Source organism: Monopterus albus, unplaced genomic scaffold (assembly GCF_001952655.1).
Source record: "Monopterus albus unplaced genomic scaffold, M_albus_1.0 scaffold1.1, whole genome shotgun sequence".
Classification (NCBI taxonomy): domain Eukaryota; kingdom Metazoa; phylum Chordata; class Actinopteri; order Synbranchiformes; family Synbranchidae; genus Monopterus; species Monopterus albus.
This window is the reverse complement of record NW_018127881.1, coordinates 4080518-4104712: the sequence shown is the minus strand read 5'-3', so window position 1 is coordinate 4104712 and position 24195 is coordinate 4080518. Positions and strand designations below refer to the sequence as shown.

The following is a 24195-nucleotide window of genomic DNA, read 5'->3' as shown; positions in this document are numbered from 1 at the left end:
TGGGAAAATTATGCCTGATAAAATAATTTAACGAAAAGAGAATAAACAATAATATCCTGATATAAGAAAATGTTATGTAGACTTATATATATTATAACTCTTTCAGCATTTGTGTGGCTTTGCAAGCATGCACAAGTCCAAATTCCTAAATGAGCTGGTTTCCACTTAAATAAACTTTAAATTTTCTTGCTATATGGGTCTTTAAGGTACTTACTGTGAGTGTTTAACTCTCAACAAATCTGGAAAATCTTACTGTATATTTTGAATCTTACAGGCCTACAACACCCAGGCCTGCTTTTTTATTTTGGTACAGTATGTTTAGTATGTGAGGATCTGGTGAGCGGGAATAACATTAATGTTCTCTTCCCGCATCACTCTCACAGAGAATGTGTTTACAGTGGGTTTACGAGCCAGTTGAGACACTTTCTATGGTTGTCTCTCAACAGGACTGGAAAACAGAGGCAGAAGAGAGTAGGGGTGTGCTCTGGATGGGGGCCACAAGTGGGCCTGATGGCAGGAGCCCAGAACACAGTCAGCTCTAAGCACGTTCTCTAGGAGCCACCGAGGTGCTGCAGCTCACGTGGAGACACTGAAAAGGTAAAGAGATGGATAGATTGTTACTTTGCACATGGAAAACTTGTATATACTATATACTGATTCAGCAGCATTTAGACCAGTCAGTCAAGCTTGTGTTTGGTCACAATCAAGCAAGTTGAGAATACTCTTTGTTTTACCTCATTTCTGCATTTTTGAAATGTAATTACACTATACATACACACTGTGCTGACACTAAAATGAGATGGATGGTAAAAATTAACTATGAGCAAATCATTTTTATCCTGTCTCAAATTAAGGATTTTGTTGTGTTTCACCAAATTATGACCTTTTTACATAACTTTGTAAAAGAGATGATGCCACTGTGGAGGCACTGTGCTCATTTAACAGTTTATTTTTCCTTTTCAAAGTCTTACGCTCCAAAGGTTTATGCCATCTTTCAGCTGGATGAGTGTTTCCTGCTTTCTGCTGTAGATCAACCATGCTCTGTGTCCTAAAGGAATTCAGATTTGCACATAATGTAAAAAACGAACATCTCCTCTGCAGTGTCTATTTACATCAATTATACTAATCAGACTGGGAAGGTGTGCGGAAAGACACTTAGCTGAACTGGACAGACCTCACAAGCATTTATTGGTTTAATCATAGCTCACATCATGTACTTTTGTACAGGCTATGGTTCTTCTTTTGATTTGTTGTGCCAACAAGTTTAATCGAGAAGCACTCACTTGACGCCTGAGGCGAACACAGCTTATAATAAACCAACCTGACAGAGCCTGCCAGCAGCGCTCATCACAGGTGTTAACACGCCTGTGATTCCTCTTGTGCTGTGTTTAATGTAGCACAGTGACTGTAAATTTATGCAGGGCTGTAAAGACAGATGTTCCGTTGTGTTGTGCCTGTTCTGTGTACAGTTAAAGTATGATAAAAAAAGAAGATGGCATCAAAGTGATGAGATGTGACAACAATGCCAGTTATATTCCTGTGGTAAATGTGACCAACGCACAAGGTTTATTTGTGTAGATGATTTTCTTTTCTGTTCAACAACAGGGATTCTGCTATCTTCCAGAGACAAACTCGTGGATTCCTTTTTCATGTCTGTGAATGAGTCTTGAAGATTGTATTAAACTGTGAGCTTAGCGGAGCTCAGATCCAACTGTGGATATGTTTGAAATCAAAAGAAAACTTTTTTGAAAATACCATTCTTTTTAACCAAAGCTGAAAACAGAGATAAATACCCATTAAAAAAAAACACAAATCCAACTAAAATTAAAGTCAAATTTACATCTTCCTTAAATTCCTGGTTGTACTGAGCAGGATATTGTACTGCCCAGAGTTTCCTGTGGCTTTCTCTGTGTGAATTTAATGAAATCAGTAATTTCATCATTAACCATTAAATTCGATATTAGGCACTGCTTCATTCCAGTATCCTACATGCTGTAGTTTGTTAGGATTTGTACACTCTTAACTATAAACATAATATATGTCTTAAAAGTAGAACTGGACAATTAACCATTTGTAATCATAGCTAAAAGTGACAATTTCATCTGTGGAACTTCTATAATCAGGACATGGCCTGGAATGAAGTGCTGCAGACCAAGAAAGCCTTGTCAAAGGTCTGATAAAGGACAATGTAATTGTTTTGTACTGTGCTAATGAAAACTGTCACCAATCCCTTTGTGTAAGGCAAGGTGTGTTTTCCTACTTTAAAGAGGTGGTACTACACGAGCCTAAATTAGGTTAATGTTACTGTTGTACGTGTTGTACCATGAAACCAGAGGGGGAGTGTCCGCACACTGGATTAAAGCTGCCAAAACTTCAGTGGAATGAAACGGAATGATTTTCTTGCCCCACGGGTATCTGGAGCTGTAATCCAGTGTTCACATGCTTCCCATTTTTACCTCTGTTACCCTGCACCTGGCCTGCACTAGGATGAGATGTGTGCAGATACCTTTTCATACCTTGAAACTGCATCAGGCATGTACAAAAATACTGTGTTCATTATTGTGCCTGACTCAGGAAAAAGGAAATGAAGTATTGTGTCTTTATCAAATCAGCTATAATGTGTACTTTTATAATGTCACATGGACTCATAGAGAATTATGACTGACTCTGCAGTACCACAAAGCTTTACAACAATGTTCAGCTCATAGTTTTGGTTTTGTGACCTTCAGCTTCACTGTGTTGGTTCAGTCTCACAAGGCAGGCAGCTGCATTGAGTGAAAGCTCTACATACCAACTTAACTACTGTTTTTATCCAGCACCAGCTCAGCCAGAGTTAATGGACAAAACTAAAAGGAAAAATATTGGACACTGCATTTGCCTGGTGGCCTGAAACATAACTCCAAATGGATGTTGTTAAATGTATAAACATACAATTGTTTAATCTATCATTTAATATTGTGATAATATGTCTGTGTTCTATTCACAGATTGTTTCTTCTGACCAAAGGTGCCCAAAAATCCAGAATGCAGATTTAAAGTACCATCTACAAGGCCTTGTTACCATGTGATAATACTGCACCGTACTGTGCAAATGTCTTAGGTCACCATTAGGTTTGCTGTTTTTGCAATGCTGTAATGATCAATTATCTTTATTTCTCAGTCTCTTTATTAATATATAACCAGAAAATCCAGGAAATATAACATATCTCAGCCTTTTCTGCCTGTCCACCTTCAGAAAAAGTGGTTTTGGGCTGCTGTCCTTCAAAGGCCATTCCTGATCAAGTATCTTCAGGCTGTGGAAGGATAAACCTGGCATCTAGATGAAGCTGCCAGATGCTGAGCCAGGTCCTTGCTAGATTTCCTCCATTCTCTCAAAGAAGAAACTCTGAGAAACTCCTCAACAGATCTGAACAGTTTTCTTGATTTTCTGCTCCTATTTTTGTCCTCAACCCCTCCAGATTCTTCATATTTCTTTAGAACAGCTTGAACACCACATCATGAGTATCCAGTTTGTTGATTTTGCTGATTTTTTTTTTTTACTATGTACATATTTTCTATATTTTCTAGTTGTATTCTGACAAATATCATTATAACATTGTTATAACAATTAATCTAATGTGGCCTAAGACCTTTGCACAATAGTGTATATCTGCAGTAACAGAAGTGTTTTCTGTGATTGTCGACAATTTCAGGTTGTGTGCCCATGAGGTCGTCCATGCTGGTCCTGTTCCTCTTCTTCGGTGCCCAGGCTGTGGCCTCCATCAGAGGGCACTCGTGCACCGCCACGACGGAACAGCAGCAGGATCCAGAAGAGAACCCCAACTCTATCCCCACAGTGGACCCCAAACTCTTCACCAAGCGCCGCTACCTCTCACCCAGGGTGCTCTTCAGCTCCCAGCCCCCTGATGCAGAGCCGGCAGGGTCACAGGGTATCAGTAAAAGGACCCGCAGACGAGCAGGACAGCCTCAGCACCGTGGGGTGTACTCAGTGTGTGAGAGCATCAGTGTCTGGGTGGGCAACAAGACCAAAGCCACGGACATCTCAGGCAATGAGGTGACAGTACTACCAGCCGTGAATATCAACAATGTCAACAAGAAGCAGTACTTCTTTGAGACAACGTGTCAGAGCTCTCAATCAGGCGGCTCATCTTGTTTGGGAATTGATGCCAGACACTGGAACTCTTACTGCACCAATTCACACACGTTTGTACGAGCTCTGACTTCGTTTAATAACCTGGTGGCATGGAGGCTCATACGCATTAATGTGGCTTGTGTGTGTGTGCTTAGCCGCAAGTCATGGCGGCAGTGAAGACTTGACTTGCACATCACACTCACAGGACCACACAGTCAGCCACATACAGTACACACAGACATCTTTGTACTTTCATGTGGAAAGCTGTGACCTTCTCTGCATAGCTTATCACCAAAGATGCCCAACCCTCTGCACAAAGTAAGTTATTGGTAGTTTATATGTCAAAGTATCAGGACTGCATGTATATACACCAGGCCTGGGTCAAATAGTATCTGCAGATAGTTTGTAACTATTGTGTTTTTTAACCTGCTAGAAGTATTAAGGGGCTGTTGCTTTGCCACTTAACATCTGACTATTTTAACTAACAGACATAGCTTGGAAAGGTTTCACTGCAAGTTGATAAATCAAAGCCAGCTTTATACATATTGTCTGTATTTCTAAAGAATGCAAAAAATAAAAAAGAGAAAGTGGTATAACATCAAGTGTTAAAATGAAGAACAATCGGGCCCAGATTCATTTGAATGGCAACTAAACTGTAGCTTGGTCAGTGATTCAGACTCATAAAAATATAATTAACAAAACTGGTTTCAGCTGACTGATTTTCCATTATCACTAAGTGCTAAGGAAAGAATTCAGAAATCCCCCTGAAATCATAAACAGTCTGTGTTTGGTCATTTATAGCCTAGTTACACTACAAACACATTTTTATTATTATCTTGTTTTTTCAGCTAAATTTGAACACATCTGTAAATCATATTGTAATATTTGTAACCTCAGGTGAATACACAATGTCTCATTTGCCTTAATTACTAACAAACTGACCTCATGTCTACTGGGCTTATGCTGTTACATTAGTTTATACTGCCTGAATTCTACAACGTTAAAGCTCTGTTCAGCCTGTGCAGCCTAGTGGCATTTAGAAGAGTCTAAAGGGCACAGAAACAAAACCAGTGTTGTTTAACCTGCAGTTTTAGAGGATACAGAAATGTTGTCTAAGAGACCACAAAGCAGGTTTTAAACCGGGCCTAAACTATAAACCACAGCTAAGCTAGTGACAGAACAACAGGCCTTAGGAGTTTTAGCACAACACAATCATGTATTTCTCTACCACCCATTATACTGCCCTAGCAAACCCACTAACTCTAAACAGACTAATGTAACCCACACATTTTGAAAATACAATTTGACCCAGGTCTGATATAAGCAAACTTTTTGTTAATGTTAATATTGTTATTTATTAAACACTTACATACATGCACTGTGTGTTTTATTGTATGAATGGTAGGCTTTTTGTTCCTCAAGCAAACACTGAGTGCACAGTTTATGAGAAGAAATTTTAGTTTTTTAGCCTAGATGGAAAATTTAAGAGAAAACCCATATGGCTTCATTTTACTGCCAGTAATTTAGAGTTTATGGCTCTGTGTTGTGTTTTTCTCCCGCTCTTTATTACAAAGTAGATATGAAACAAAAAGAAAATGACATAAATATGAATAACATTAGCTATGAATCATCAATCTGACCTGCTGATAATCTCACGGCTTTCCGTCTTCTTTGTTTTGGCAGTGACACTTTGGTTTCGTCAGCACTCTACAAATTGCACTCAAACCAGACTGTCATCAACAGTTGTGATGTTTTTAGGGTCACAGCCTAATTTTGCACCACAGCTGACATTTAAGATTGACGATCTGATGTGGGCTTGGAGGTAAAATGGAAACTGAGACAGGGAACTGCTGAGAATATAATTCTGGGAAACAGTTTTAAAAGAAATTGCTATCTTCCTGTCAACTGTAAATATGAATTTTCAGCGCAAACATGGTTATTTCACTAGTTTGTTTTCCTCAGTCAGCAGTCACTGCACTAAACAGAAACAAAATGCAATACTGCCCTCTAGAGGTATAAAGCTGCATTACGCTAATATATCTTGAAATACAACTATTCTGCTTGCAGTGGTATTAAGATCCTTTAAAGTAAAAGCACTAATACCATACTTATGTAGTTTACAGCTAATGAGTCAGTGTACGCAGTTACCACCTTGACAGTATTTGGTCAGGTGTAAACAAAAAAGCCAAAAGACCCCAAAATGACTTTAGGCCTATACTTGAGGCCTTTTTCGGTTAGGCATCATGAAGAAATCGGGAAGTTGGAAATAATACCCTAACACCGATCTATTGTTCACAACTAAACGTTGTTTAGCACTGACGCTTCGTGGATTTAAGGGAAAGGACAACCATGAGTCTGTCGCTCTTACAGCGATGAGTTGACAAAATTGCAAAACCATGTTTACCGACGAAACGACAACATATCTTGGGCTAATTGTAGCCGCTACCGGAAGCTGCTACTGGTGGGTGTGCACTGTCTGCGCATGCGTTTAATTGAGAAAACATCTATGTAAGGACCGAATAAAGACCAAACAGTCATTGAAAAGCATTCATATTACCTTAACTTAGAGAGATCGGTGGGTTACCGGCTATATTTCCGGTTAACTCGGGTTTTCTAGTTCACTTTTAACCGCTGTAGATAACCGTGGTCAACTGTGCTGCTGGCTGATCCGGAGCAGGTTAACCAAATCATTCCTACAGCTGACAAATGATTTAGAGATATTTTATTATATTAGTGGCATAGGTTTGCTGTTCAAGGCTCTCCATGTGTCACTGTAGTTTTAAAACATCATACACAGGCTAGCCTACACAATTTCTTGTTAATTATCAGACAACAACTCATTAATTAGATTCTTGACACTGGATGTATTCCCAGCTTGACAAAAATAATTTTCAAAGACTCTGAGATGCTGCTGAAAGTTCCAGAAACATCTAGCAAACAGATCTTGACATATATAGGCTAATACAACAGTTCAAACAGCTTGTAAGTAGGACAGAAGGTAAAAATATTAACAACATAAAATAAATAATAATTCAAAGTAAACACAAAAAGTAGGTGCACAAAACTAATGTGTGCTGAATGGGTTTGCATTTCTCAATCTGATCACTAGACAGTGATATCCCTAGATGGTCAGTCCCATTATACTTGAATTTGTTTTGCCCTGTTTATTTCTAGTTTTATCCCTTTTGATAATGCATTCTGCAGATATAGTGTCAGATGTCGATGCACACTGTCTAAATACTGAACTTGAGTTTAAAAACACCCGCTGGCACTGCCACAATTACATTATCAACCTCAACCCTGTTTTGTGCTTTCTGTCTGTTCCACCAAGTCATTTAACATTTTGTAAGCACCAACAGTTATTTATGATTAGCAGAGTGGCACGACTTATGGTCATGTTATGTTACTGCACCAGATTTTCATGTCAAGAACAGAAGATGAGGGTGAGGAGTGGCTGGCTGTGAACGGATAATGGGACTTGAATTCTATTATACCCTGAGGATCTGATTTCAGTTTGGGTGTAATACACTCTGTGATAATTATCGCCTGAATTCACATCAGGATTCAATGACCAAACTGGTTAACATCTATCTATCTATCTATCTATTATAAATTGTCTTTGTATTTTTGCTTTCTCTTGCTAGAGATGTTATGTGATAGAAACCAGAAGAAGTAGGCAGTGATGTGTCTCATGGTTGACCCAAACTGATCCTCACTAATACTCTGGCTGACAAACAGGGGGCCGCTGTTTCCCTCCCACACCAGCGCAGCAAACAAAGGCAGTATAAACATGAAAAGCTTGAGTGTCACTTGAGCTAATGAACCCGAGGTGACCCCTGGGGCCTGCTGAAAAGACACAGAGGAGGTTTGGTGACGTTCCACTGTGCAGTCTGCATTCTCAGAACCTGGACTGAAGCACAACAGTACATGTTCATGCATGTTAAATAGTCATCAAACAAGTAAACACATAACTTTATCTTCAGGTATGGTACCAAATACAGTTTATAAATCAACACATATACAGATGCAAATAGATCACAGGCAGTTTAATTAAGGGTAACGCTTTTTTTTTACTTACAGTAGTATATGCCATTTCAATATATGTTGTAATAGATTTCAATAAGTTTACTTTTAGGCCAAGAGAAAATAAATAAAGGATTCTACAGAGCCACCAAAGGATCCAGAACAAGATAAACCTAATGATACCAGCGTGAACAAAGTTAAGATTCATGGACATTGAGCATTTTTAAAATTCTGTCCCTGCTACAGCCTCTTTTACTGTATCAGTCAGTGATTTATCTTTATAATAAACATGAACATCAGTGACACAGCGTAGGATTATGTACAGGTTTAAAAGTGTCTGAAATGAATGATTACTGAGTTGATAAAGATCACAGAGTTCAACATGCCATATGCTGACTGACACTGTGATGATTTTCTTATAGTTAAAAATGTATTGCTCAGTCCTGCAGCAGCTCAGAGGACCCTCGGCTGTCCTCTACAGTGGAAAGTTTAATTAATCACATTCTCTCAAAATTAGCACAGACATAAAGAGTCCAAAGAGATGGCAGTTTGGTTTTTACTCTCCATCCCCCACACAGATTGTTATATAATTTGGTATTTGGTCACATCAACAAACAAATGTCATTCACATGGACAACATGTGATTACATCCTGACGTTGTTGGCGGAGCTCCAGGAGCCTCCCTCGAGGGTCCCATCCCGTCCCTGAGCCCCGCCTTGGGTCGCTCAGCGCCCACCACGCATCACGCCGATGGGTGGTGCCACGGAGCGCGCAGCGGCAACCTGTGCAGCTTTGTGCGCATGTTTTCGTGTTTGGACGGTGTAGCGGTGCAGCTCGTCATCATTGCATGGATTGATGTTCAACTGGAAGAAGCGAGGATTTGCAAAATAAGAGCGTTCAGAGGGCGTCGCGCGTTAGATCGGAGATAATGGACAAATCAGGTGGCACCATGAGCAAAGTGCAGGGTGGGATGAAATGTGTGAAATATCTGCTTTTCATCTTCAACTTCATCTTCTGGGTAAGTCTGCTCCACAATGGTTTTGCGTGGGAACAACAGTAGAGCTATTTTAAAATTAACCTAATGTTGGAAGAGCCTGATCATCTTTATTTTTTAGCCATTATTGGTTAAATGCATTCATTTAAGTGATTTTCCAGCAATTTAACCCGTTAGTGCTTCACCTTATTGTAGTGTTTATGTTCAACAGTCTATCGATGTCGTTATTTGTGGCTTTTAAGTAGTCTGGATTCGTTATTCAGTAGAGAACCGAATCGTGCAGACTTCATCCAGCCACCTGTCCTGCCAACACAACTGTTCAGCTTTTCATTTGAATCCATTATAAAGCGCTAATAGCCTTTTACTGCTGTCAGAGCATCCGCTATGAAATGTTTTAATAATTAATGAGCACACCCAGTAAGAGCGTGTGCGCCCTAAATATGAACACTGATATGATTGATTTCGGCTGTATCGTGCCATGCTGCAGTGTACACCAGTGCAGTGTGTTGCACTTTTCCAACACACCCACTGTTCAGATCGTGTGTGCTGAGACTTTCTTGTTACAAGTCTGGGAGTGCAGGGAGTGTATGCTTTTACAGACAGGGTTAATCTGTTGTAGGCACATCTCGGAGGGTTTTTAATTCGGGCTGTTATTCTACAGAAGCTTTGCTCAGGTAGGGGCACCTGTCTGTGGCCCTGCTGGCAGCAGAGGCTCCTCCAGCTGGGATTTGCTCTGCAGTGAGTTACCATCTGGAATTATGTCAGGTTATCTGTCTAGATGGTGGGTCCACTCATTTAGTAAATATGCTTTAGAGCAGTGGTTTGTAAGTTGTCTGGGTTGTGACCCCATAAAACAAAATATAGTAGAAAGTGTTTTTATTTTTTTATGTTATTTAATTTCATTTAATTCTGTTTTTTTGCCTTCCTGTACAGTTAATCAGCTCACAACCTATCATTTATCTTGCAGACTCTTGGAGTTGTCACAAACCCCTGATAATAACAAAAACACCAAATTCCGATGTAGATGCACGTGTATTTTTGTTTGTTTGTTTGTTTGTTTACAAGTCCTTCCTTGTGTTTATCCAGCATCAGAGCTACATTTAATTTCATAATCTGTGAATTGTTAAATACATATAACCAGTCATATGAAATATGCTGTTGGTGCAGGGCTATTGATGACTTTTATTACCAATAATCTGCTAATGATTTTCTTATTTAATCTTTTTCATGGTGGCCCTGAGGTGTAAAACACCACGTTACAGAAAGCAGACAAAGCGTAACAGTTTTTAAACATTTGTGAAATGCAGTGTTTTTATTATATTTAATTATTTATTTGTTGTTGAAATGTTGTTTTGTTTTCTGATATGTTGCGGTGCACCTCAAGGCCACTGTGCACTGCATGTAGGCAGGTGGAATAAATACAGTAAATGAATAAATGAATTTGGTGCATTTGTTGTCATTAGAGGTTTGTAGCCATGGAGTTGGGACACCACGTTGTTGTGTTTTCTGAAATGTTATTGTGTTTTTCCAAATTGGGGCCACCTTATTTTAGTTTATAAATATCAATAGTGAAAAATGCATATCACCTAAAGCCGAAGGTGACATCTTTGAATTGCTTTGCTTTACTTAGAAAATAGCCCCAACACCAAAGAGATAAAGTTTTCTATCACCTAAAACAAAGAAAAGCAATAAATGGTCACTACTGATAATCTGTAACAAGGTCATGTTTAGCGTTTTGGTTGAAAACAGGTTATGTGATACATTTTTATGTTGGTTGACTAGTTGTATGTTCTAGCCTCTTTCAGTTGGCTGCAATAGATACAGATGTTTTACAGTATATATGAATTTAAGTGGCTGCACTGACTTGTGTGTGCTTTGTAAAATGATCACTTGTGTCACCCAAACAGACAGCGGCCTCTTTGTTTAACAGTTTAGGGAGTGAAAGCAGCGCCGTTGTGGTTGGAGCCAAAAGAGGCGTACAGTACGCTGTCATTTTGGGGTGTAGAGCCAAATGAGCAGCCAATGCCAGTGTGAGTTACATCACCCAGGCGTTGTGAGACTGGCACAGCCTGTGGCTGAAACGCACCATGGGAGGCGGACCAATGATGCTGATGGTGATGCTGGTGTTAAGATATGATACTTTGACAGGCCATAAGGAAAGATTGGCAGCTTCTACAAGGTGCTGCAGTCTTCCTTTGTCAATCATTTTTAATAGCACTGCAGACATTCCACTTGTTAGTTCTGAATGAAGCCAGGACTCATAGACTTAACAGAATAGTTTGGTCTTTTTTCCACTGAATGGTGTGATTCTGTATACTTCAGTCCACAGTTAAAGGTTTAAAGGATTTGTTGAGCTGCATTATGATAACATGACATTGGTACTATAACAAAGAAATGTTGGAACTAATTTAGGTCTTTAACCTGTTAATCATTTGTTCTCATTTGGATGTGTTTAAAAGAATCATTTCACATGATATAAAAATAGTGACAAAAGGAATTATCCTTTGGCAAATTATACCAGATATAAATATTAAAATGCCTCAGCTGTCTTTTACCTAAATATAATAGTGGTGGTTTTTAGGTGTGTCTGGAAAGTCAGAGGCATCATCATCCTTCTCACAGTGACACCTTGGTTTCAGACGACTGGTTTATTTCTGGATCGGAGCACGATGTCCTCTGAGTGTTGTTAAAAACTCATCAGGAACATCACACCTGCTATTCTGCTTTTTAGCTTGGTCTAAACCTCAGCATATCAGGTTATTCCATGGTTTGTATTATACATTGAAAACAGCTGACTTTATGAAAATATTTTTAGAGTTGTGTAACTGTGAATGATTTCTGAGCAAATGTGTCACAACTCTGAGAGTTTATCAACAAATATATCAATTAGAACCCAGTCATATTTGTTGTAAAATTGTGCAGTTATTTTGCAAATGTGTGTAATTATGGCAAGAACATTAATGTAGTGTGTACCGCTCCTCAGCTGTCGGGCTTGTTGGTGCTGGCTGTGGGACTTTGGCTCAGGTTTGACCCAGAAACAGTGGAGCTGCTGACAGGCAATGAAGCCCCGGACTCCTTCTTCATAGGTACGTCACAGCTTCTGCAAGTTCCAATCACACCTTACATTAATATGACATTATATAATACAACATTAGATAGTACAGTCAGTTAAGTTAGTTCCTTTCTTGTGATGGACACTGATGGACACTATCCATTTAATAAAGTGCATTTCATAAATTAATAGTGCCAGTTCAGTGGGTATCCACCTCTCTTCAACATTGTAGATATGGACCGCAGTTAGCCTTTTTTTCATACAAGAAATGTGCAATATACGGAAGGTTTAAGTCACATTTGGATTTTATGAGCCACAAAGCTACTCACATTTTATTCAGATGTAAGAAATTGAATGCTATGGTGCCGACTTCCTCCTAAAGTCTTGATGCAACGAGCATAGTGTGAAACAAAAGATACAAAGCAGGTAGAAAGATTAATACACAATTTCAGGTGTAAAAAAAGCTCTTTTTTTTTGTCCTTTTCATTTATTTTTACAAAACGATGCCCTCAGCAGGGCTGCACCACACACGTCTTATTGGTTTGTTGTTAACTTCCCAGGGGATTCCCTGCCATTTTAACTGCAGGTGTTTCTGAACAGTGATGACCGCAGAACAGGCACATTTTACTCTCACTCCTTTATGGTTCCTCTCTTCTCTCTACGCCTTCCGGAGTAGCCTAGCCATCATTTGTTTAAGGGGGAAATCTTTCTCTGTTTTGAATTTTCAGACCACTCACACGTTGGATGGCGGTATGTGCAGAAGGGAAGTGAAAACAGAAATGATTCATGATATGCACAGTTAGTGTTAGTGGTCTGGTTTATGGGCTATAGATATCAGACATGAACAAACGGTGACAAATGGAGCGGAGCGTCTGACCGAACAGCTGCATCTCTATGCTGAAATATCCTCTAAGGTTGAAGCACTTTGCACTCAGTTGGCTTTTGACTGATACTGAACGAAGAGCTCCTTTACAAAGCTCCCAGTCAAATGCACACTAGATGATTAAAACATACAGTAGATGAGACAAATGCCCTTCAGTGTGAAGTAGTATTGCAGGACTCCATACAATAGGCCCTCTCTCCCTCTCTCACGCTGCGTAGGAGCAGATGATTAGAATGAAGCCTATTCTTGTTCCTCGGGTTGAGACCATGACCTAAAATGGTGACTTCACTTCATCAGCTCTCTGCTGTGCTTTCATGGAAGTGGCTGCCTCCCTCAGGACATAAGTAGCAGGTTGGGTGAGGCAGGTGTCAGGAGTCTGTCCAAAAGACTCTGTTAGCAGCAGCCATTATGAGCTAATTTCCACAGAGTGAGCTTTTCAAATGGGAAGAGGAAAAAGTACAGAAGGATCAAAGACAAAGTCTTAGTTTTTTTTACCTTTAGCTAACACAAAAACAGTCCAACTGGGATTCAAATGTCTTTATCATGAGACACGTTGCCAAGAATAAAGCCTAACAAGCATTATTAAATAGAAAAAACACAGCATGAACTCAACATTAATGCGGTTTAATCTACATAGAAGAACATAAACTTTATCCAGCTAAAACAGACATCTATGTGTCTATGCTATCTGTTCATGCAAAACACAGTAGGTGAGGTCATTCCTGACCAGTGTGGTTTAATTTGACATGCAAATATCACCAAGCCTTTTTCTGAATGTCCAATGTTTTGTTTCTGTATGACCGTGACAGTCGTGTGGCTGCCTGTACTTTACAGGTTACTTGAGTTTTTCTATATTCCTCTGGTTGTACTCCTCTGGATTTCAGAATGTTGTACTTTTCGTGCCACTATATTTACAGGAATATGTCTTGGCCAGGTGAAGTAACTCCCTGAAGGCTTGTCATCACCTCAAGGTTCCTAGGAAACCAGCAGGAAGTCACTTCTACTGGCCAAGATGACATGACAATGTGCTTGTCAGTGGTTCTAGAGGTGTTGATAGGTGGATTGTGTCACCTGTGGACAGAGTCAGGCTTGCTGTTCCCCTGTGCATGTTGTCTCTAAGCGAAGCTAAGCTAACTGGCTGCTGGTGGTGGCGGCTTCATATTTAAAACACAGACATAACAGTAGTATTACCTTCTCAGCTAATTTTATGGCAAGTAAACAAATAGTAGTGCCCAGATTGTCAAACGTCGTCTCTAAGATTTCACATCCAAAACAAATGAGCATCTTATATCAATGCAACAGTAAGTTAATTTGCCAGAATAATGTCCATCCTGAGCAGCTACAACATTAAAATGGTACTTACTCATTAATGCATCAGTAATAATAATCCAGTTATTCATCATAGCACACTGAAACAGTCCTATCGACATAGTGGACACATACTTTGGCTATCTGAAGCAAATGTCGATTATAATACTGATGGAGTCTTAATTATGGAGAACTTTTACCTTGTTTTATTGCTTCTCTTTCCTAAGTAAAAGATCAAAGTACATCTCACATAAGTCTTTATCTGTCCTTTTAGACAACAGCAAACTGCAGTAGAGTGTGCCTTATCAATTTATCTGCCTATCTTAAAGCTCCTGCAGGTGACTGATCATCTAACAGAGTAACTTTAGCAACAAACTAAATCATCAGCTTGAGCTTCCTGAGCAGAACGGTGGAGGGTCGCTGCTTACAGGCACTGCTAGCAAAGAGACTACACAGAGTGATCTCATAACAAAGCCAAGTGGCGGCATTCCCTGTGGGTGATTCACTTTCCACTGAGACATCTCTGTTGCTCTTCTCCAATGTGTAAACAGCCATTATGTGCATATACTGTACAAAATAGAGACAAAGTGAAACTTACACTCACTACCTGTCACCAGTTTTAACAAAGAGGAAGTGCAGTTGGCAAGTGTCTGCTAGGTATCAGTGGTTTCACTAAGAGGAGCCGCTAAACGTGCACAGGCTGTGATGGAAAAGATGGAAAATATCAGCAGCCAAGATCAGGTCTGTGTAGACACTTTGTATATACAGTGGAGGCTGTCTTGGCCCATTGTATTTTCCATTGCTAACCCAAACACTCCTCTCTGAAGCAGCATGTCCCTCGCTTCCAGCTCCCTTCAGCACAGCTGTCGGTTCACCTCTGCTTTACCTCCCCTTTTGTTCAACGGCAGCAAAACAACAGCTTGCATTCCTCCCATGTGAATTAATTAAACTGCTGCAGTGGTTGCTCTCTCTGTCACTGATTAGACCCTTAGCATGGACCTCAGGGACCGGATTGGTGTATAGTTACAGTGTGAAGGGCTCAGTTGTGTGGGCTGGGAGCAGGGGAGCAGTCCGGGGAGGTGATGACATCCTGTCTCATAGAGGGTTAAGATGGTGGAGGATGTAGTCTAATTCTGTAGCAATCACACCCCCAAAAATTAGATTTGCCTTTTTTGTACTAGACAGATGCCATCTGTTTTAGTGATTTATCCTGCAGCACCATGAATGCACAAGGTCAGAGTTATTGGAGGCAACGCTAATGTATCAAAACCAAATTGAATTTAGATATGATTGTATTAGTGCACAGGGTCAGAAGGAGACGTACGGATGGGCAGGAGTTTGCCTGCAGGAGGACACGGCCTTGTTTTGTTCACTACGCTGACAGAGGCAGACAGATGGCCACTGTGGACACTCAGCATTATAACTTACTGGACTGTCTCAACAGTCGATACCTGGATGCACAGTGATTACTAGACCAGCCTGTACCCCAGTTCTAATCTCACATTTATCAAGTGAGGACACATCATCTTCTTTCATCTTTACTTAAAGCTTTAAAAAGTGGCTGCAGTGGAGTAGGTTGATAATTGCACTGAATTGTGGGAGGCTACTAAAGACGTTTCCTCCTACACGTTCCTGCTGCTAGTCCAACACAACAACAGTCCTGTTATAGATTCTGCTTCAACATGAAAGCAGTTGGGTCCTGCTGCCATCCTCAGCTCAGGCTGTGAACTGCAGTCACGTGACAGTGAGCACCAACACGCCATGACGAGATTCTTGTCTTCTAGTCTGTTTAGATTATAGATTCCTGTATCAGGCACATTACATGACTGGTGGTTTATTTAATTGGTTAATTTTGTTCTACAGATGTACACATTGTAAAGCATTATTCCATCTGTGCTTTTCTCTCCTCAGCTGTGTACATCCTCCTTGGTGCAGGAGGCTTGATGATGATCGTTGGGTTCTTTGGCTGTTTTGGGGCCGTACGCGAGTCTCAGTGTCTTCTGGCATCAGTAAGTTAGAGTCGCCTCATGTGCTGCCGTGTTTCATGGTTATGCTGCTTTTTGCAGGTCTGTTTAATTAAATAATTTCCTAAAATTACTAAGATGGTTCAGAGAAAGAAAGCAAAAGAGTACAAGGGAGTTTGATTAGTACACTTTCAATTAATTTATTGCAGTTATTTGCCAGTATAATCAGGAGGTTTTTGTCAGTGCACAGCAGATGAAAGCAATGTGAAATGTGTCTGCAGACAACCATATCATTTAATAAATACAAAGAGCCATTGAATATTTACTTTGGTTTAAAGAAAAGTCTGGTTTTTACTCTTAGTGCAACTATGTTCTCAGCTGTCTCCTTTTATTACTTGATTTATTACTTATTACTGCTTTTTATCTGTTGCTGTCATGTTTATTTGCTGTGTCACTTAATTTTTATAAACACAATTTTAAAAATTTGGCCAACCTCTGTTGTTTTAAATGTACTTATAAATAAATGTGATTTTTGTTGTTTGATTTTATGATGTAGACCTGGCACATTTTTTTGTTTCATGAAGCATAAATGTATAAATGGAGCCTTGTTCCAGGGGCATTTCTACTTTCCCTATAAGTAGTACCAAATTACTGCTTTAACCCTTTTGAGTATTAAAAGGCAGCCTTCACTAAAAATCAGTACTAAGCCTCATTTCTCTTCTACAGTTCTTTGCTTGCCTTCTGATCATCTTTGGAGCAGAGGTCGCCGCCGGTGTGTTTGGATTCCTAAACAAGGAGCAGGTACAGCGTTTAACTAATTCTATTTTTGTAATATGACATGTAAATGTAAGACATCACATAAGTAACGTATTGTTTTTATGTTTTACCAATAACAGATTGTTGAGGAAGTCCAGAAGTTTTACAGTAGCTCCTTCAATGACGTCACTAGTCCGAATGGCACTGCAATAGCCCTTATTTACCACAAAACTGTGAGTAAAGCTTAGCTTGTATTCATTAATCTCCTTCCTGTGGCCTCCTGTGTTACCATTTCATTCCTTTTGCATCTACAGCTCAACTGTTGTGGAACCTCCCAATCAGACGTCACTAATACACAATGTGAAGATGATTCTTCACAGGGCAAACAGGTAAACACTTGTGCCTGTTATAACACTTTACACCCACATGGCGGCGGTATAGCATCATTTTAAATGACATTTGCTGCTGCCTGATGTGTTTTATCACTTCTTATATTATGCACAAGAGGACTATTAATTAACTATTTAATTATCTATATAAATGGTATATTGTTTTGTTGTTGTTGCCAGGACTGTTTGGCTGCTATAACAAACTTCTTCAATGACAAGCTGTACATCATTGGATACATTGGGATTGGGATTGCAGGAGTAATGGTGAGAATTTACATCTTCAGCTTCATCAAACAAAAATAACTGTTTAGGTTGTTGTCTCTGTCTTAAAGTTGCTGATTATACTGGTAAATACAAGGCCTTCAATGCATTAACATGCCTGACAAATGTGTCTGATTTCAGATAATGGGAATGATCTTCAGTATGGTTCTGTGTTGTGCCATCAGGAACAGCAGGGAGGTTATATAAATGGTGAGCTGACCCCCCACCCACCTCCACCAGCCAGACCCCTACAAGCTCACTGAACCCTTCAGAATCAATCCATCTGCATAAGAAGGGGAAACACCAAAGTTACACTCAACATCATTTCTTATAGTTCAGATCGATCTGGTGGGGAGGTTTCCTGAATATCACAAGTAACAACAGTAAATCCCAGTAGTCCCACTTATCCGCAGGCCGCATTCAACACAATACGCTGGATCTTTACGCCTTCTCCTCAACTCCACCAGCACTGAAACATTCAATTTTTTCTCTCTTACATTCCAAAACATGCACTCTTGCTTTTGCACGACTCTGACATTCCCTGGTTTTAACACGTTTCTGTTACACTGCTGCCACACTGCAGAGGCGACAGCACTGCACTGTAGCTACAACACAGCAGCCGCACAGCTGGGGGTGGGCCTGGGTTCTGAGTGGGTGGGTCTGGGCCCACCCAATCAGGTGTGCACGTGTGTGGTTATGTGGTGCATCGTGCATTTGACATGCTGTTGGGCCATTTTTCTTTGTTCGTCTTGGTGCCAGTAATGCCACAGTTTGTAATAAACTGCTGAAAAAATAGGCAGGTATGGTTGTAATTGTGTGATTTGGGCTGGTATCACCAAGGTAATGGTCTTGGAAGAGGCCCACCCTATTTTCTGTAGCCCTACCCACACGATTTCTGGCTCCGCTAGTGCAACACAGTCCACCTTATTTGACACAGAATGTCTTGACTGAGGAGTATTTGCTGTAAATACCTATTTTACAGATCTGCTGTTAACATTTGTTATTCTGTGCCCTTTCTGGTCCTTTTACACCATTTATAGGCCTAATGCCAATCATACTTTGTGTGCTTAAATGTTTTGAAGACTAGCCTACCTTTGCTGCGTGAATTTCCATTTTGTGCCTCTATAGTCCCACAAACAAGCCTCCAGCTACTGTACTACTTATTGTGATACTGCGACTGTGTTTGCTCCGTTGCCACTCTCAAGTATTTCTATTTAGCAACAATAGAGGAAGTGTAGAAATGATATCAAACCAAAGGGTTAGGAAGGTCTGATGATAAACTGCCACTCTGAAAATCTCTAAATAATCTAAAAGATAACTGCATCCTGGGCACTTCTGGTGCATGTGTGAAAAGTAACTGAGCTAGTTTGCATTTTCTGACTTATTGTGGATGTACATGTTCTTGGTGTGCCAATACGATGTGAAATATAGAATAATATAGGTTATGTCATACTGATAACCATAATAAAAAACATGTGGGTGCTTTTATTAACGTTTGGCTGTTTTGTTTCCCACTTTTGAAGTGTTGAGTCACTAGTCTGCTTTGCAGACGGCCGATTGCAAAATTTGTGGTTTTCACTGGTTCCTGAACACATCAGCACTTTGTACAGGCTCGCTGACATGAAATGGTGGCAGCACAGTAATACACCTGGAGTCAAGTCATGCTGACAAATGCAGGAAACAAAATGCGGCCATATGACAGACAGAACCCACAACGCCCACTTACTGCTCAAACACACTGAGAAACGCTGTGGAGGATGTCCATAGGGTGCGGCTGGAAGCTTTTGGACAATGTGTTAAAGTTGTTTGTCAAGCTGCGTTTAAGGTGACGAACTAACATTCAAGTGCATCATACAGACTTCAGTATAAATACACACCTGACCAAGTCTTTATTCTGACTGTGGTCTATTTGCATACTTTTGTCTCCACACAAATGCTTTTGTTACTGCCTTTGTTGCAGCAGCTGCCACTGTCATGATCTTAGCTGCGGGTTTAACACACATTCAAACAAGGTGTCATAAAGCAGCACAAATGTCCACATAAGTAGAATATAGTTGATGTTATGCCTCTGCACTTGTTTAATAAAGAAACTCTTGATGCAGCTTTGGTTACTTTGTGTATCCCCTTCATTTAACTGAATACATTTCCCTTCACCTTTGCCATGATCCATGTTCACTTATTCATGAGAATGAACACTAAACACTGTTAAGTGCATTGCTAATTTTAATGCATAGCATGTACAAAAACCATCACAAAGTATAGTAACAGTCATTGTTAACATGGTCACAGTAATTTTTTTTTTGCCCAGAGCATCGAGAGAAAAATGCTACTCTGCTCTGGTAAGGCATACACCAAAAGGAACTCGTAGGTATCCATGTGTAGCATATGAGCGTTATGTACACAAACATATATAATGTGCATGAATGCATCTCAAGTTTTTCTTCCAGACAGAAAGATATAAAAGTGGTTCACAGACTGCTAGACAATGGTAGGGCTAAAATCAAATATGTAACAGGAGGCTATTTATGATTTTGCAAACCTTATGGTCCCATGTCAGTAAAAGCTTCATGTACACTCCATTACTAAAAAAAAAAACACAACAACAACAACAAAAAGAACCCTTCCAACAAGTTGTGTAATTGGGTCCAATGTATTTCCCCCGTCAAAAGCCTTTGTTCGAAACTTGGAAGGCTTTGTAACATGAGACGGATGGAAAAGGAAGGAAAAACATACAAAGAAAGGTATCACAGGCTCATGTTCAGCATTTTAAAATAATATGGAACATGTTAGCATGGAAGAAAACTAAAATGTCTTACTGATTGCAGTGAGCGCCCTCCCTCACAGAGGGAAATGGAAGAGGACTCTCTCAGAACCATGACACCGCAACTGAGTCCCACAACCCAGTAAGGCCAAGAACTTCAAGTGCAAACATACTGAGTAGGTCACTATAGTGTTTCAGTGCTACACAGCTGTCAGACCATACAGAAGATGAAGTGAGAGGTCCTTACAAAGTGTAACTCAACTAGACCAGACTTGTTTAACTGGTTTTGCTGTAAACTGGTGGGATGTGGCTGCCACTTGTTCCATCATTCACACTCAAGGTGGTCCTATGCATAGACAGTCAGCAAAGCCGACATGGTCTCATGGGGACAAGAGCCTTAGAGGCGAGTTGTCCAGGATGTATTCTCCAACACCGATAAAGTACATAACCTGTGCAATACCGAACAGAGGAGCAATGACGAGAGCCCGGCAGCCTGCACCTTTCAGGAAGGCAGAGGGTCCCTCCTTCTGCAGGATTTTACTGTGGAGTTACAGAGGTGGGTTAATTTACAGATAGGCAACAAAGAAGAAAATTAAAGGTGGCTGTGCAACAATGAATGTCTCAACTGTCTCACCTCACACAATCCACAACTCCACTGTAAATCTCCTCACTGGAGCCTTTGTTCAGTGACTGCAGTCTGGTCTTCACCACTGAAACCAAAAAAGAAAATTACACAAGGTTCCAGAAACATTACAGAGCTGCTGCTATACAGGACATGGCTCTGAAGACTTACCATCACAGGGGTTCACAGCCACTGCAGCAGTAGATCCTGCCACACAGCCTGAGAAGAAAGCCCAGTAGAAGGGTGACGACGACTCTGGACTGGGTTTGCCCAGGCGGTTCAGGTTGGCAAACAAAGGGAAGTAGACAACAGAAAATGGAACGTCCCTGAAAAAGAGATTAAACAAAACAGTTTCAAACTGAACTATACATACAAAAGAAACTGGTTTAGCAAGTTTGCTTCCAGTTCAGGAGTGAAGAAGAAGAATACCTCATCAGTGTCGCCCCTAGACCTTTGTAGAGTCCCGGGATACCCTGGGTTTGAAGCAGTTCCTTTGCGATCTGTGTGGCTGACACAGCTCGTGGTGCTGAGGCCACTGCACCAGAGTTGTAGGCGCGGCTAAGCACGGTGTTTGTGGCCAGCAGCTTGGTGGGGGACATCATGACTGGTTTCTGCTGCTGGGCCGCTTTAGAGAAAAGACACCATGCACATTAATATACACAGTGAGACTGGGGTGAAGGCTGGCACTGAGTAAAATAAGTACAACTGACAGCAAGTGTAAAACTTCTAGCTCTCTCACCCAGCCTGCCTGCATCCTGTAGCTGTATCTTGAGCATTTCCATGGGTGTGGTGATAATGACCTGGCACATGCCTGCGCCACACCCTGCCAGCATCTCTTTGAACACTGTAAGCCCCTTTCTGTTAGACAGGAAAATAATTAAGCAACATATATAATGGGATACAGCATTTTGATTCAATGATTCCACATGTTTACTTACCCATTTTTGGCAAGGTGATGGCGGAAGAAGTCATTAGCCGCTAGCTTAATTGCCTTCTCAGGGGTAACCAGGGTCAGATTGACAGCAGCACCTGGGGAGAAAAACAAACACAATTAGAGCTGAAGTTGCAATCTTTGTTTTACATAGTACATGTACAAAACATTCCCCACCACTATCATTTACAATGCCAGAATGCAACTAATCCATTGTTTAGCAAATCTACACAGATGAGATAAATTCTCAGTTCACAGTAACTGAAGTAATAAAGATGAAGGGGGGTGGTGTCAAGAGAAACCAAAAATGAGTTTTAGAATGACAAAGAAGCAAAAGACAAGACACAGGAGGTTAATGAACCTCAGAGCACATGTAAAGATCACGACTGAAATATAGTAAGTCAGTTTATGAAACAGGGCCAATTTAAGTTGAGAAAACTTGAAGGAAATCTGTCTACAGAAAGGCCACAGGTCAGCGAGTAGGTTAAGGATGACAACAACAGACAAGAGAAATGGAGATGTTAGTGACAGGACAGACTGAATCCTTGACTATGTACTGCGTGCACTGACTTTGGGCAAACTTGGAAAGCAGTCTGCGAGTCCATCTCAATGGTTCACTGACAGATGCATTTGCAAGATTAACCAAAGTCTGAAAGGACACAATTCACAGTCTAGAAAACGGAGGATCCATGACAGTGAAGAGACAGCCAAGTAGTTACTGACAAGGAGTCAAATTACAGAACAAACAGAAGGCAAAACAAAAACTTGCGCCCATAGTTTTAAATAGAGCAATATTGTAAAAACCATTAATGATTTGCCTCCAGCGTGGCTGCGCCTTATCGGCTAGCCTTCAATATCCCAGGGGGACCCAAGTCTGTAATATGAAAAACACAGATGCAAACAAAGCTTTCCTCACACAAGCAGAGACCCAGACTAAAGGCCTCTATTTACCTCAAACTACAGCCACAAGATTTTACTTTTTTTTTCTACATTAAAATCAATTAGCTGATAATTAAACAGGACATGCTTTTTTCCTAATGACTGCATGTATGCTATTAGATTAAAGCCATAGAATCGTTTTTGTGCGAGAACAGCTTTAGCTCCTTCTCTTTTACAGCTTGTTCCAACTGTATATTAAGTAAATTAAGAAAACCATGCAGTGACAAACACTACCTTAGCCCTCAGTAAAGATTAAATATACCCAGTAGTAATCAAATCATGTCCGACCTCACTACAGAAGGGCCTTACCCTCTCCTGCACTTAATCCTCTTCAACACTTTATAGCCTATTAATTCTTAAAACTTGGATGACAGACGCCTTACCTCTGTACATGCCAAAGTAGCCTTCAGATCGAACTGTTTTGACAAGGCAGTCCATCCTGCAGAACAAAGAAACAAGAAAAATGCATCAGTATGAGCACATTAAACAGAGTTGGCCAAAGAAATACATTTGACAAATCTTAATTATGTCATTTAGTCATCATAAAGCCAGAGTAACAAGAGTCAGTAAACTTCCATACAAAGGAATGTCAAATCATTTGGCTGACCTAACTGGAAAGGTATGAAAAGGATAAATTAGTCATCATGGTTTATCAAGTCAGGACTAGAAATACTCACATGTTCTTGTAGACCTGCTGACCTTGTCTCTGATTCTGCAACCTGGTCTTTGCCAAGTCAATGGGGAAGACACAAGTGACCCCAACAATGCCGGCAATACCGCCATTAATGAGCTTGGCTGGAAGGCTGAAAGATGACAGAAGGCGTGATGACATTTAGTTATAAAAATCAACCTTAAAGTATAACATGATGAAAAAGAAAAAAATAAAATACAATTGAGGCAGAACTGATTAGTCAAACAAAAAAAAAAGTCATTGCCAACCACTTTAATGATTAATCGCTTTAGTCTCAACTACTAGCCTTTTTTTTTTTTATCTCATTGTGAGTAATTTTCTATCAGTGCAAATATTGACGAACTTATAATTACACGTGTCTTATCATATTATATAGAGAATAGGCAAGACTCACCTGATCTGCTGCTGAGACATGACTGAAGTAAGTGAAGATAGATTATGTCAGAAAGTGATGTGGACCCAAGTGTTGTTCTGTCAAATTAGTGAAGAG

At 40.3% G+C, this 24195-nt stretch overlaps 3 protein-coding genes across 3 annotated transcripts; 2 read left to right on the top strand and 1 right to left on the bottom strand.

Moving 5' to 3' along the window:
• Nucleotides 1-451: 451 nt before the first annotated feature.
• On the top strand, nucleotides 452-4308 carry ngfb (nerve growth factor b (beta polypeptide)). The gene is made up of 2 exons (XM_020624849.1): nucleotides 452-597; nucleotides 3692-4308. Exon 2 carries the CDS (start codon nucleotides 3703-3705, stop codon nucleotides 4306-4308), a length of 606 nt encoding a protein of 201 aa, XP_020480505.1. The 5' UTR covers nucleotides 452-597; nucleotides 3692-3702.
• Nucleotides 4309-8902: 4594 nt separating this feature from the next.
• tspan2a (tetraspanin 2a) lies at nucleotides 8903-19856 on the top strand. The gene is made up of 8 exons (XM_020613726.1): nucleotides 8903-9172; nucleotides 12132-12234; nucleotides 16303-16400; nucleotides 17082-17156; nucleotides 17252-17344; nucleotides 17426-17500; nucleotides 17681-17764; nucleotides 17903-19856. The coding sequence occupies exons 1-8, from the start codon at nucleotides 9083-9085 to the stop codon at nucleotides 17966-17968; spliced, it is 684 nt and encodes a 227-aa protein (XP_020469382.1). The 5' UTR covers nucleotides 8903-9082; the 3' UTR covers nucleotides 17969-19856.
• Nucleotides 19857-19966: 110 nt separating this feature from the next.
• slc25a55a (solute carrier family 25 member 55a) lies at nucleotides 19967-24189 on the bottom strand. The gene is made up of 9 exons (XM_020623848.1): nucleotides 24100-24189; nucleotides 23692-23817; nucleotides 23398-23453; nucleotides 22083-22173; nucleotides 21884-22002; nucleotides 21574-21769; nucleotides 21316-21470; nucleotides 21157-21232; nucleotides 19967-21062 (listed from the first exon to the last, which is right to left on the bottom strand). The coding sequence occupies exons 1-9, from the start codon at nucleotides 24117-24119 to the stop codon at nucleotides 20903-20905; spliced, it is 999 nt and encodes a 332-aa protein (XP_020479504.1). The 5' UTR covers nucleotides 24120-24189; the 3' UTR covers nucleotides 19967-20902.
• Nucleotides 24190-24195: the final 6 nt, after the last annotated feature.